A 13,852-nucleotide genomic window follows, 5' to 3' on the forward strand; every position below is an offset into this window, starting at 1 on the left:
TTTGACCGACCACAGTCATAAAGCACCCCTGTTTATTAGTCTCCACAAAGCACAAGTAAACCACTGCGGATTTCCGGCCGGATGTTGAGGGGTTGTCCCCGGACGCTAGATCGAAGCAAAGGGAAAAGGACAAGGAGGTCTTTTTCTGAGCAGGTATGTTTTACGTGTAGGCCATGCTCCAAATCTTGTGACAGGGATTCTGTCCCATCGAGGACATGCTTTGATTGTAGCGGTATGGCGGTGAGCTTTCGACAACCGCATACCGAGGAAAGGACAGAGGACACATATGCACCTGCGTGCCCTAACCCTTCACAACTCTATATAAAGAGCCTCGATCACGGAGGTACGATTCTGAACTTTGGAAGCCACTTCATCGTAGCTTACCCGACTTGAGGCGGAGGGTCGCCGGAACCCTTCTGTGCAGGCTAGCCGGAGCGTCGCGCCACCAGTGGGAGGTCTACATCAGCGAGCCGAAGAGCGCCACATGCCCAGCGTCTGTTGACTTCTGGTTCGGACAGGATCAGTAGGATAAGATGAGAGTTTATGAAATTATATAATGATATTTTAGAGAGAAAAATTATTAAAATAAGATTTTTTAAAAAAATAAGATCTTTCATACTTTTTTAAAAACAGCTTATAAATTCTAAAACAGTTTATTTTGACAGCTTATAAATTGTTTGAAAAAAAATTTATCAAATAAATTTTAAAAGTTTATAAGCTCCAAAACAACTTATAAATTATTTTAGAGAGTTTATAAGCTCAGCCAAACACTCTCTTAGTCTATATCCTCAAAAAAAGTGATTTATTAACTTGTTAGCATACTTGACTGGTCTAGATTAATACTTAAGACTGTAGACTAAATGATCAATCAAATTATCTCCCGGAAAATCTAACACAATCAAAATTTTGATTCCCATCACCACAGGCTAAATCAATCAATATCCCACAACTTAACTTATCAAGTATTTATTCACTCAACTCCAAATATCATGGTAACCTAATTAAAGTATCAAATCATAGTAATGAATTTGCACAAACAATGCTACTTGTTATCAAATCCACTCTTTTCCACAATACTCGACTTGATTCTTGAAGATTCATGAACAAGTGACGTAAGAACCTCAAGAAGGAAGTTTAACTCATTAGAGTTTGATTCTTCACCCGCTGATGCTGATGATTCTTGAGTATTCCCTTTCAATGGTTCTTTGAATTGCTTATCATTTTGCAAGAGATGGACATAATATATTTTCAGAGCACTGTCAGTGGAAATTGCTTGTGCCGACTCGTATAAACTGTGAAATTTTTCTTTATCTTCAAATTTCTTCAACAATTTCTTCTTTGAATCATCGGGAAGACTACCAAATGCACTGTTAATGAAGGGGAAAAAATAATAAGTTAGTCATAGTAATCCCTAGCGATAAACGCCTAGATGAGAAATTAAGATAGCTAACCCAACATAGACAGAAGAAAAACAAGATCCCAACAGTTAAAATTATATTTTTTACCATAAAAGATGAAAAATAGTGTATTACTCACATGATGAAGATTTTTTATATAAAAATATGATGCTATAATATCAAACCATGTTTTTAAAAATAAAAACAAAACAATTCACATCAGAATCTGAAGGGTGCCATGACTTAACAACAACCATGTTGTTAGAGGAACAAGGTACTACTCGGTGGATGTCAAGTATCTAGTATGACAATTTCTAAATTTCTTATACATGATCAATAGAAGTATTGAAATTGTTTGTTGCATAGGTAGACCATATTCTGTCAATCTATGCTTTTTGAAACTTCGAGAGTAAGAGATTGCTTTACATTAATTAATCGATAATGCATCAAAAGCTAAATGTGTATGAAAAATTATCACCTTGCAATGCCCCTAACATTGCCCCATTTATAACCATCATGTGCGGATTGCTTGAAGCCCACATTGAAGCCTTCTTGGGCAGAAGCCTCTTTGCCTACAGATATACCATCTCGATAACCCATATAAGTTTTTGTCAAGGATTTATTGGCATTAGAACTTAAAATCTCTAAATAATTTAATAAAAGTTCATCAAGAAGAGTTACACAGAATAAAGTTAGCAAGGATACTGTATAAAAATGGTCATGGCGCCACTTCTGCTCTCTGATTAACTCAGCACCTGAAGTCTCAACAGGAGGCTCATCATCAAACCAACAGTCATCAGACGCATGCTCTGGAATGAAAGAAAAAAGTTTCATCGTTAAACAATATTAAAAAAAAAAAAAGGCAGCCTGGTGCACAAAGCTCCCGCTATGCGGGGTTCCGGAGAAGGATCCATTGTACGCAGTCTTACCCTGCTATTTACAGAATTCGAACCCGTGACCTTTAAAACAGAGATCATAAATCTACCCCTCGTAAAGTCAGTTTGTAGTTATATAAATCACTAAGATCCAGCATCAAAAATTCTAGAATAACTATTAACTTGTAACTAATTAATTTCAAGACAGAAGCAATTTGTTTTGTTTCTATACAAATCACTAAAATTGAGCATAAAACCCCCAAGAAGAGTAGTACTGACTACTAATTAATTGAGTTCATGTCAGAAGCATGACCAAGTTGTAATTCTGGAAGCTTTAAGAAATGTCAATGTACAATTAGTTTAGTGGAAATACTAAAAATAACTAATATAGAAAAATTCACAAGAGAGAATAGTAAGAAAGGATATAGGTTTATTCATATGTAGTTATTTGATTGCTGTGGAACCATTCTCCTAATTGATGGACTGGTGGAAGGAACTGACAGTTTAAATTATAAATTTTCAGACTTAAGCATACCGATTTGATCATTTTCTTGAAATCCAATCGATGAAACAGCAATTTTTTGGAGAGTCAGCTCCCCTATTGATGGTGCTAGATGCTCTTCAGCCATAGGCCCTTCTGAAAGCAATAAATATATTATGGATAAGGTATTAATTACAAAATAGAAAGAACACACAAATAAGAATAACTGAAAATAGCCTTGTAGAGCAAATATTTAAGTGATCCACACTGCAGATATATTAACAAGCGTTGCATTTAGATGAAATTGTGCATCATCTCTAGAAATTAAAGATCAGTGTGTATAAAGTACAAGAAAAAAGCAGGGCATTAGAAAAACCTCTATAGTAGAAGTTCTATGACTAATGCAAAGATTTTCATTTGATATTAGCATTATTAATGAAAAAAATTACAGCAGCAATGTCAACAGAAAACACCCCATTAATTGAAACCATAACACAACATATAGTGAGATCTTGATATCTTGCTCATTGAACAAGATAGGCATATTAGAATTTTGGCAGGGCTATAGGATTGTGCTAGAGAAATTCAGCTAAGTGAAATCCACCACGTATTATATAGGTCTTCAAAAATAGAGAGCATAAGTAACTATGAATGTCTTATTAATGATTTATGAAAGGTTATTTCTAATAAGAATAATCAACTGTCATTCATTAAAAACCATTAGGACTACAGAGTGTAGACAATTCAATAAGTCAAATTGGCACACCAGGGTATAAACAAGGAATAGGATCAACATTCAATAAGGCTAAATGACCATGCATGGTTGGTTGGTGCAATGATGCTCCCAACTGGTCAAAAGGTTATTTTGATGTATTTGACAAAGGGTTTACATTATGTTTATTTTGTGCTTGTAATGGTGTACATTAAGTTTGCAAAAGCTTGACAAAGTACACATGACTCTCATGGAGCTTGTTGACTTGATGAAGTTGACTTAGTTTGATGTGATTGTGAGATCATTTGACTCGATAGCTTAGAGATTTGTAATGAGGTGAATTTGAAAGGAAGGCATGGAGCATGTTCAAGAAGCTGAGTGCATATCAGAGATTGAAGAGCTGATAAGGTGAACTCTAGGATGAGCAGCATAGAGCGACTGTTAGGTTGATATCTTGGAAGTTCATAACGAACTGAAGTCAAAGGCAACGCGAAGTGAAACAACCCTATATATCCTACACATGCCAAGATATTCAATACACGCTGATCTAAAATGGAAGACTCATCAAATAGCATACCCTAAGACTTTTTATATGGAAAACAAAGTGAAGATGCATGACATATGAACCTCAACACATAGCAACCCCAGTAAATTGAAGTTGATGAACTTCTACCAAAAAGATAAGAAACCAACCAATAGAACTCCAATTTATCTACATAACAAATCAGAGGACAATTTCATAACATGCTCTCGGGTCCCCGGACAGTGTGCTATGCTTCCATCTTGTCTCATCAGCTATTCTGACCCCCACGTCCTCGATCATATCCTTGGTGGCATAGCCCTTACATGTACCATTTACATGATGAATCTACAAACTCAGTAAGTATATTCCACTAGTAGATAAAAGAAATAGATAGTAAGGCAAGAATGAAACTAGGGAACATGAAGCTTAAGCTTACTTACACCTTAAGAAAACAAGGAAAAGAACTATGCATAACTTAGCAAGGATAAACATGATGCAAATGTGACAACCATCTTTAGAGCACATTCATTTGGTCCGTAATCATAAACTTTAGAGGTACAGCCTAGGCTTACCTATAATCATATAGCAAAAGCCAATATATATTCATGTTTGGAAGGGCTCTCCCCGAAGATCATCCCGGAGCACCCATTCTGCACTGTTACCACACATGCACATATTCATCCCAATGTCCCTACCTGATGAACATAACCTATTCATATTATACTTTGCAATCATACATATATAATAACTGATTGAACCTTTATGGAAGAAACAGGATACTCTTTACATAAGAAACTTTGCTCTATTCATACCATATTTCACAAGAAAGCATGCATAGTACTCAAACTAACTTACATAGGAAGAACTACCTAAAAATTTAACAGTGCATAGACCAACCTAAGTATCTTGAGATAACAAAGAAAAGAAAACTATTTTTCCTTTAAAAAAGTACTAATTTCCATCATATCAAATCTGTCCCAAGAATTTAACTAGTAGAAAGGAACGAGCACATCATCAGAGTTGATTCAAACCCACCCAAATCTGTCCAAGAAATCCAACTATCATGAAGGAGGAGGTCCACCACTGGAATCAAATTCCAAGAACTTACCAAATTCTGACCGGAAATTCCACCATCAAGGAGAAACAAATTCCACTTTGAAACCCATTCCAAAACTCACCAAATTCTGGTTGAAAATTCAACATCAAGGAGAAACAAATTCCACATTGAAACCGATTCCCAAGCTCACCAAATTCTGGCCGAAAATTCAACATCAAGGAGAAACAAATTCCATTCGAAGCAACTTCCAAATCGTTACTCAGAAACTGAAACTATCACCGAGAGTAAGAATCAGATCGAAATCACATCGCAACCTCCTAATTCTGTCAACTAATTCACAGCTAGTTTGAGAACCATAACCACATCGAATCCGAATCTGATAAGATCCTTTAATGGATCTATTCAAATAAATCCTTTAACTTTATTTCCTTTTTAAAATAAGTTTTAGACTTTTTCTTTTTTCTTCTATATAAGTTTTAATAAGACATTTTCTTTTGAAAATGTATTTTTATTTTATTTTTCTTTTATACCTTTTCTTTTGAAAAGGTAGTTTAGGTCTCTATTTAAAGAGACGTTATGTAATTATGGAAGACAAGTAATTTCCCTTTTAATTAATCAATTTCATTTGATTATTAGAGGCCGATCCCCTCGAAGTGATCACCCTATCCCCCTTTTCCCTTTCTCTTTCGATTTTTTCACGTGATAGGCCCTGGGTTCCTATCAACTTGGTATCAGAGCAGTTCACTTCATCTTCGCCCTATAGTATCTTGCAGCAACTTCAACAAGCGCATGGTCTTAACCCGACTTCAAGAGAAGAAAATTCACTCTGACATGACGACCGGAGGATCTCATCCTGACGCCAAATGGGCTTTGGAATTTGAAGCTAAGCACGAGACAAGGATGGATAAACTCGAAAAAACTATGGCATCGTTGGTCACGATAGTGCAAGAATTGAAGGATCGTTTAAAAGTAGATTCCAGCTCAAGCATACTAATCAAAAGGGGAAAAAATCAGCAGTCTCGACAACAACAATATGACCAAGGTGCAAACTCAAATGAAGATCGAGAGCACAACTATCCACGTATGAAGGTGGAATTTCCTCGCTGGGAGAACAACGATCCGATTGGATGGATTTCAAGGGCTGAAAAATATTTTCGCTTCCACAGCACATCGGACAATGCAAAGGTAGAACTAGCATCTATAAACCTCGAAGGCGATGCCATCCAATGGTATGACTGGCTTGAAGCATGCCATGGACCTCCAAAATGGGAGGAATTCAAAGAAGAACTCATCAATCGATTTGGTCCCTCCGGTTATGAGAATGTTGATGGAGAATTGGCCAAAATTCGACAGACTTCAACCGTACTAGAGTACCAAGGACGATTCGAGAGACTCTCTAATCGAACTCGTGATTGGTCAGAAAAATAACTATTGGGCACTTTTATTGAAGGACTTCGCCTTGATATACGACAAGAAGTAAAAATGAATCAACCCCGCACCATGAAGGCTGCCTTATCCTTTGCACGACTACAAGAAGAGAAGATCAATAAAGAAGGAAGAAGAAATAACAAGGTAATTCGTGAAAACCCATCACATTATTCAACACCTCGTAGATTGACAAAAGAAGAGATCAAGGAAAGGATGGCAAAGGGATTATGCTGGCATTGCGATGAAAAGTGGCACCGTGGTCATCAATGCAAGCAAAAAAGGATACTGATGATTGAACCAATAGAGAACTCTGAGGAAGAAGATGATTTCGATGAAGGTGAAACACAAGATAATATCAACGAAGTACAGTATGATTCTATGGCAATATCAGTTCATGCCTTAGAAGGACTACAAACTCCGCAAACGATGAAGGTAAAAGGATTCATTAAAAAACAACCAGTAATGATACTTATAGATTCAGGAAGCACCAACAATTTTCTAGACTCAACCTTGGCAAGCAGGCTTAAACAAAAAATAGAGCAAGCATCTACATTTGATGTTAAGGTGGCGGATGGAAGATCACTTACAAGTCCAGGAAAGTGCAATAGTATTAAAATTTTCTTACCCAATTATGAATTAATAACAGATCTCTTTCTTCTTCCCCTAGATGGATGTGATGTTGTACTTGGAGCACAATGGTTGAAAACATTAGGAGATATAATATGGAATTTCTCTCAACTAACAATGCGCTTCCAAGATCAAGGAAAAGAAGTTTGCATCAGAGGCAAGAGGCAAGAAACAAGATACTATCACACCAATCAGTAGTTATCAGGCAGAGCAGTTATTAAAGAAAGATTGCTCTATTTTTCTCATGCAACTCTCTATCAAAAAAGATCCTAAAGCAAATGTTAGGCCTTATCGCTACCCTTACATACAGGAGGAAATTGAGAAGATTGTACAAGAGATGCTTCAGGCTGGTATCGTTCGCCCAAGTATAATTCCATATTCTTCTCTAGTACTGCTTGTACAAAAGAAAGACAAAAATTGACGAATATGTATAGATTACCCGACACTCAATAAAATTATAATGAAAGACAAGTACCCCATCCCCATCATTGATGAACTACTTGATGAATTAGGAGGTTCCTCATTATTCTCAAAGTTGAATCTTCGCTCAGGCTTCCATCAGATAAGAATCCATCAGCCAAACATTCCAAAAACAACCTTTCAAACTCATGATGGTCATTATGAATTTTTAGTCATGCCTTTCGGTTTAATTAATGCACCTTCTACATTCCAAAGTTTGCTGAATGATATCTTCAGGTTTTACCTCCGACAGTTTGTTTTGAATTTCTTTGATGACAAGCTTGTTTATAGTTCATCATTCGAAGATCATTTGCATCACCTTTATAAAGTACTCACTCTTTTGCGTGAGCATTCTCTTTATGTGAAAAGAGCTAAGTGCAGCTTTGGGACAACTAATGTGGAATACCTTGGTCATATTGTAAGCCAAAACGGAGTAGCTACTGATCCCTCAAAGGTGCTAGTTTCAAAGAGTATCAAGGCATTACGTGATGTTCTGGGTCTCACAGATGCATTTAGATGGTGTCTTGAAGCAAAAAAGATATTCTAGAATTTAAAGGAGGTTATGATGACAACACTAGTTCTTGCACTACCTAATAAGCAATTTGTTATTGAACCTGATGCATCTGAAGTTAGAATCGGAGCAGTACTTATGAATTATATGATACCATTCAAGAAAATGTTCCAGAGTTTATTGCTAAACAACCTTGAGGACAAGGTTGTTTTGAAGGGCGGTGGAATGATAAGATCCTTTAATGGATCTATTCAAATAAATCCTTTAACTTTATTTCCTTTTTAAAATAAGTTTTAGACTTTTTCTTTTTTCTTCTATATAAGTTTTAATAAGACATTTTCTTTTGAAAATGTATTTTTATTTTATTTTTATTTTATACCTTTTCTTTTGAAAAGGTAGTTTAGGTCTCTATTTAAAGAGACGTTATGTAATTATGGAAGACAAGTAGTTTCCCTTTTAATTAATCAATTTCATTTGATTATTGGAGGCCGATCCCCTCGAAGCGATCACCCTATCCCCCTTTTCCCTTTCTCTTTCGATTTTTTCACGTGATAGGCCCCTGGGTTCCTATCAGAATCCCCACCTTCCCAATTTAATCAACATTCGAGAACCCTAACGGAGAGCAGTGCGAGAAAGTAAAATCAGTTTACGAACTCCCAAATCTGCTCCCATGAATCAAAACCATTACAAGGGGCTATGCAATCAACGATCGAAATCTCTCAGATCCGAAGCGGAAAAATCGAGAAATCCTTGTGCGGAAACAAGGCATCATCTGGATCATATTGTAATCTATAGAAAGAAACATTCATCTACAAAGGGAATATACTTGCCTTTCCCTCATTGGTGCTGCTGTCGGGGCGTAGGAAGAAAGCAGCCGGCTGGTTGGATCGGAAGGAAGGGAAAGTTTGACTTGCCGATCATCGGCGGCGTCAGGCGTCTACGATCGGGGCTTGCAAGAGTGAGCAGCTGCGGCTAGCGCACAGGGCAGCTGCGACTAGGGCACGGGCACAAAATGCGGGCCTCCGACGAGCGCCTGGTGTCTGTGGCTAGAAGAGGGACGACGGTGGCCGGCGGTCGGTAGATCGGAGCAGTGCTGGTCGGCAGTCGCGCGATGGGGGCAGAATCGCAAGGGAGAGGGGCTCGGCCGCTTGGGAAAATGAGATCGGTAAGGAAATAACGTAGGTTCCTAATTATTTACACTAAGTTAATTTCTCAATTAAAGTCTACTTTATTAATATTCTAAACAAGGATTTCTTTTAATCCAACCCAATCGATTTATCCCTTGAAATATATCATATGAATTTATTTTAAATTTCAAAAAAATTCTAAATGTTTTTATAAAATTTATAAATTAACTCTTTAATTAACATTTATTATTTTATTTTTAACTGACTCGTGAGACCTTACATGAAGGATGACATGAATCAAGCTTAGAGAGTTTGGAGCATCTAAGGGGAGACCTAGCGAGGTGAAGTAAGCTTAGAGGGCTTGGTACAAATGAGGTACGGAAGGATTAGCAAGGCGACCTGTAAGGCATAGAGTATCAACAACATTGAAGATCTAGAGCCAATGAGAACATGAGATATTATGTGAGTAAAATGTAATCTTGATGATATGGGTTATGATAGATCGGCTGAGCGAGTGAAGGAGGGGTTCAGGTTAAGAGAGATAGGACGAGTATATTACCTGTAACGCCCTGCCCTTCTAACCTTACCAGCTTACCTTATATGGGCAGACGTTACTCCTTTCATAACTATATTCGAAATTCTTACATTATATGCTGCTCAGTCTAGAGATCTACTTTAAACTTATTTCGACTGATAGGACGTGATTTGGCGCGGTCCTGTGTGCCACACGACCGTGTAAGGCATTCCCGGCTGGCGCAAGGGCCCGGCCATGTGAAGGTCACACGGTCATGTCGCCTTGGCCGAGAGAAAGAGGTGCACGACCATGTGAATCCACACGGTCGTGTCCCCTTGGCCGAGAGGAAGAGGTGCACGACCGCGTGAATCCACACGGTGTCCCCTTGGCCGAGAGGAAGAGGTGCACAGCCGTGTGAATCCACACGGCCGTGTCCCCTTGGCCGAGAGGAAGAGGTGCAAGGCCGTGTGAATTCACATGGCCGTGTCACGGCCCGTGTGGGGGGTTACATCCTGCTCTCCAAAAAGGGGTTATTCTCCCCTTTGTACTCATCTTTGGATTAGGGTTCTCTTCCATTGCTTGGAGAGGGGTCCTCCCCTTTGGGGAGACCCTAGATCCTCCCTCTTTTCCACTCTAATTACTGTCAAATTGATAAATTCATCCTAAACAACTAGTGGTAATATTTCATGTAGAAAGGAGAGAAGAAAGTACTTTAGCATTAAGTTCTAACATATTCCATACAATAGCAAGTTCTGAGATCTCCTTCCACTGTTTCGTCACACACTCACCAAAACACCGCTCCTGCTGTCTCCTCCTACTCGAGCTTTCCTTTACCTTTATCTGCAGTATTCGAAAATGCAAATCTATAAGTGAATGCTTAGTAAGTACCATCTACTCACAAATCCAGCATAAAAAGAAGGAACATGCTTTCAAAACTGCTTGGGGAAAACAAAAAACTCGCACTTGATAGTAATTCATGCTAAAACGCATAATTCGAAAATATGTACATGACATGCATTTTTAAATAGGTTTATCATGCAAAACATCAACTTAAAATCATGCTAGCAATGTAAACATGCAATAGAAACATAAGTCTTGTCATACTATAGAGTTCATCCATGCTACACTTCATAACTCAAGTTCTCAAACTTAAGAAGACTTCGACTAAGACAAACAATGAAGTTTGAAAACTTTATATTACATAACTAGTAAAAATAATAATAAACTTGCTTGGGCCCGACATTGTACCACTTTGTGCGCATCCTTAATAAGATCTGAGGTAGTTAATCCCAAACCTATTAAGGTACTACTAGGCGATCTAGGGGCCTAAGGACAATCTAGAAGCCCGCCTATGGACCTTGTGTTCAATACATGCCACTTTAAAGTAAAATACTTTCTTTTACATATTGCTTTCTTATACTTGCACTTACTTATCATTTAAACAAGCACCTTATGTGTGCTTAATCCACCACACTTATAGGGAAGCACTCTAGGGCACTTGAATACACTTCTTAGCCCCAAAACTAAATGGGAAGCATTTCAAGATACTCTAAACATGCTCTTAATCCTAAAACTTCAGAGGGCATCTTACATATCATAACATGTATCTTCTTTAACATGCATAAAAACATATCACAACTTGTATCTTCTTTAATATGCATAAAACATATCACAACATGTATCATCGGAACAACTCATACTGCAGGTGAGTAGTACTTACTTCCTTTCGCTAGATCTTACTATTATAGAGTATAGGGAAGACAATCATCTCTTGTACGCCTTAATCTCCAAGTCACCTTTCCTGCGCGTACTAATCCTTGTGAAAACTCTCCTTTTAGATTCTCCTCTTAAAGAACTTAGAACTTAGAACCCTAAGGTTCTTGGCCGAAAACTAAAAAGAGAAGAAGAGGAATTTCGGCTAGGGAGGAGAAGAGGAAACCAAAAATTAGGTTTTTGGTCTCTTCCATTTCCTTTTATACTAAGTGGAAGTTGAAGCATCTCTTCACACATAATCTACATATAATGAATAGTTTCCTATTTCCAAGTGATGTTTTACCACCACCTAATGACTTCTTAAACCAATCTTAAATCAAGGGTCTAGGGTTCAAATCCCAGCCCAGGTCATTTATATATATATTTTTATTTCTTTTCTCTTCTTATATTTCTTTTTGCTCTTTTGGAAGAGAGGAAATTTATAGGTGTTACATTACCGACCGACTGCAGGCCAAGCGAGCACCCTCGCGCTCATATATGTTTCGTCGGGCAAAGCTCGCCCGAGCATAAAGGCATTCAGCTTTATATATAACTCTTAACGTCTTATCGGCCGACCGCAGGCCGAGCGAGCATCCACGTGCTCATATATGCTCGGTCGGGCAAAGCTGGCCCGAGCATAAAGACATTTAGCCTTATATAAGATTATCAGCATATTGTCGATCGATCGTAGGCTGAGTGAGCGCCCTCGCGGTCATATATGCTCGGTCGGGCAAAGCTCGCCCGAGCATAAAGACATTCAGCCTTATATATAACTCTCAGCATCTTACGGGTCGACCGTAGGCCGAACGAGCATCCACGTGCTCATATATGCTCGGTCGGGCAAAGCCTACCTGAGCATATAGGCATTTAGCCTTATATAAGATTCTCAGCACATTATCGGTCGACCGCAGGCCGAGTGAGCACCCTCGCGCTCGTATATGCTCGGTCGGGCAAAGCTCGCCCGAGCATAAGGGCATTTAGCCTTATATAAAACTCTCAGCATATAACCGGCCGACCACAGGCCAAGCAAGCGCCATCGTGCTCATATATGCTCGGTCGGGCAAAGCTCGCTTGAGCATAAGGGCATTTAGCCTTATATAAAACTCTCAGCATATAACCGACTGACAGCAGGCCGAGCGAGCACCCACGTGCTTATATATGCTCGGTCGGGCAAATTCCCGCCCGAGCATAAAAGACAGGTTCAACAGGAATCATCCTTAACAGTATATACGACCGGCTTGAACGATCGGCCGAAGCATATTCAACAGAAGGTAGTCTGAACAATATATACGATCGGCTTGAATGACCGACCGAAATATATTTAACAGGAGGTAATTTGAACAGTATATACGACCAACTTTAACAACCGACCAAGACATATTCAGCAGGAGTTATTTTCAACAGTATATACAACCGGCTTAAATAGCCGACCGGGATAAGCTTAGCAGAATATTTGGCGGGAAATATGTTCTAAAAGTTTCTTCAATTATGATGACATGTCCCCATTATAAATACAAGTTATAAATGATAAACAGGTACATCTGGGGTACAGAAAAGATTTCTTAAAGGATTATTGCCGGAGTATAGAGGATGACTTCATTTTCTAATAAAATCTAATGAACTGGGGACCATCTCATGACTACGGAGGTCACGTGAGGTGGTATAAAAAGGGGATCTTCTCTGTTGGCAAGGTACACATGTTCTAGTATCTAAACTCTGTTTCACTTCAGTTATTGTTCTTCTTGTTCTTGTTCTTCTTCTTCTTCCATCTGTGAGAGGAATTGACTTTAGCGTCGGAGGGCCTAGCCAGGGATCCCCACCCCGATCTTAGGTCACTAACACTTTGTTGGCTTGTCTCAATGTACGTAGAAACGTTGAGGAGTTTCTTCAGATCTTTGGAGTTCATCTTCATCAGAGGTCATCGTCATTCATCAGAACCAGTGCTCATCTTCGCATATTTCAGACATGATCAAATTTGGCGTCGTATGTGAAAACTATTCACCTGGATCTGAGGTTATAAAGATGGAGGATACTGGCAAACCCAATACTGTCACTATTTCGCAAGACGATCTGGAGTTGCTCATCAACGCCAGAGTACAGAAGATATTGCAGCAGCAACAACAATAAGTCAATACTGGTGGCACGCTACCTGTAGTGCCACCTCCGGCAATGTCGATAACTTCCCACCACTGAGAAAGGGAAATCAAAGGAGGAGATCTGGCTCATCTGTTCTCTTCTCCTCTGTCTCCCACTCGACGTCCTAAAACTTATTTTCAAACACCTCTAGAACAAGGAGGACAAAGAGCATCCCTTCAGGAATCCTCTAGAGAAACCCCTATAAGGGAAAAGAGAAAGGGGAAGGTGGTAGCTAGCGATAGCTCTCCTAAAA

At 38.7% G+C, this 13,852-nt stretch overlaps 1 protein-coding gene across 3 annotated transcripts; it reads right to left on the bottom strand.

Moving 5' to 3' along the window:
* Positions 1 to 873: 873 nt before the first annotated feature.
* On the bottom strand, positions 874 to 9,252 carry LOC122016448. 3 transcript variants are annotated; one of them, XM_042573750.1, is made up of 5 exons: positions 4,561 to 4,683; positions 2,808 to 2,909; positions 2,103 to 2,206; positions 1,876 to 1,997; positions 874 to 1,367 (listed from the first exon to the last, which is right to left on the bottom strand). In XM_042573750.1, exons 1-5 carry the CDS (start codon positions 4,568 to 4,570, stop codon positions 1,043 to 1,045), a joined length of 663 nt encoding a protein of 220 aa, XP_042429684.1. In that variant the 5' UTR covers positions 4,571 to 4,683; the 3' UTR covers positions 874 to 1,042. The 3 variants fall into 3 exon arrangements, with proteins under 3 accessions (XP_042429684.1, XP_042429683.1, XP_042429682.1); XM_042573749.1 differs by lacking the exon at positions 4,561 to 4,683 and adding an exon at positions 8,901 to 9,252 and having other exon boundaries at positions 1,876 to 2,206; XM_042573748.1 differs by having other exon boundaries at positions 1,876 to 2,206.
* Between the last annotated feature and the right edge of the window lie 4,600 nt (positions 9,253 to 13,852).

The sequence above is a fragment of the Zingiber officinale genome, chromosome 8B (assembly GCF_018446385.1).
Source record: "Zingiber officinale cultivar Zhangliang chromosome 8B, Zo_v1.1, whole genome shotgun sequence".
NCBI classification, from domain to species: Eukaryota; Viridiplantae; Streptophyta; class Magnoliopsida; order Zingiberales; family Zingiberaceae; genus Zingiber; species Zingiber officinale.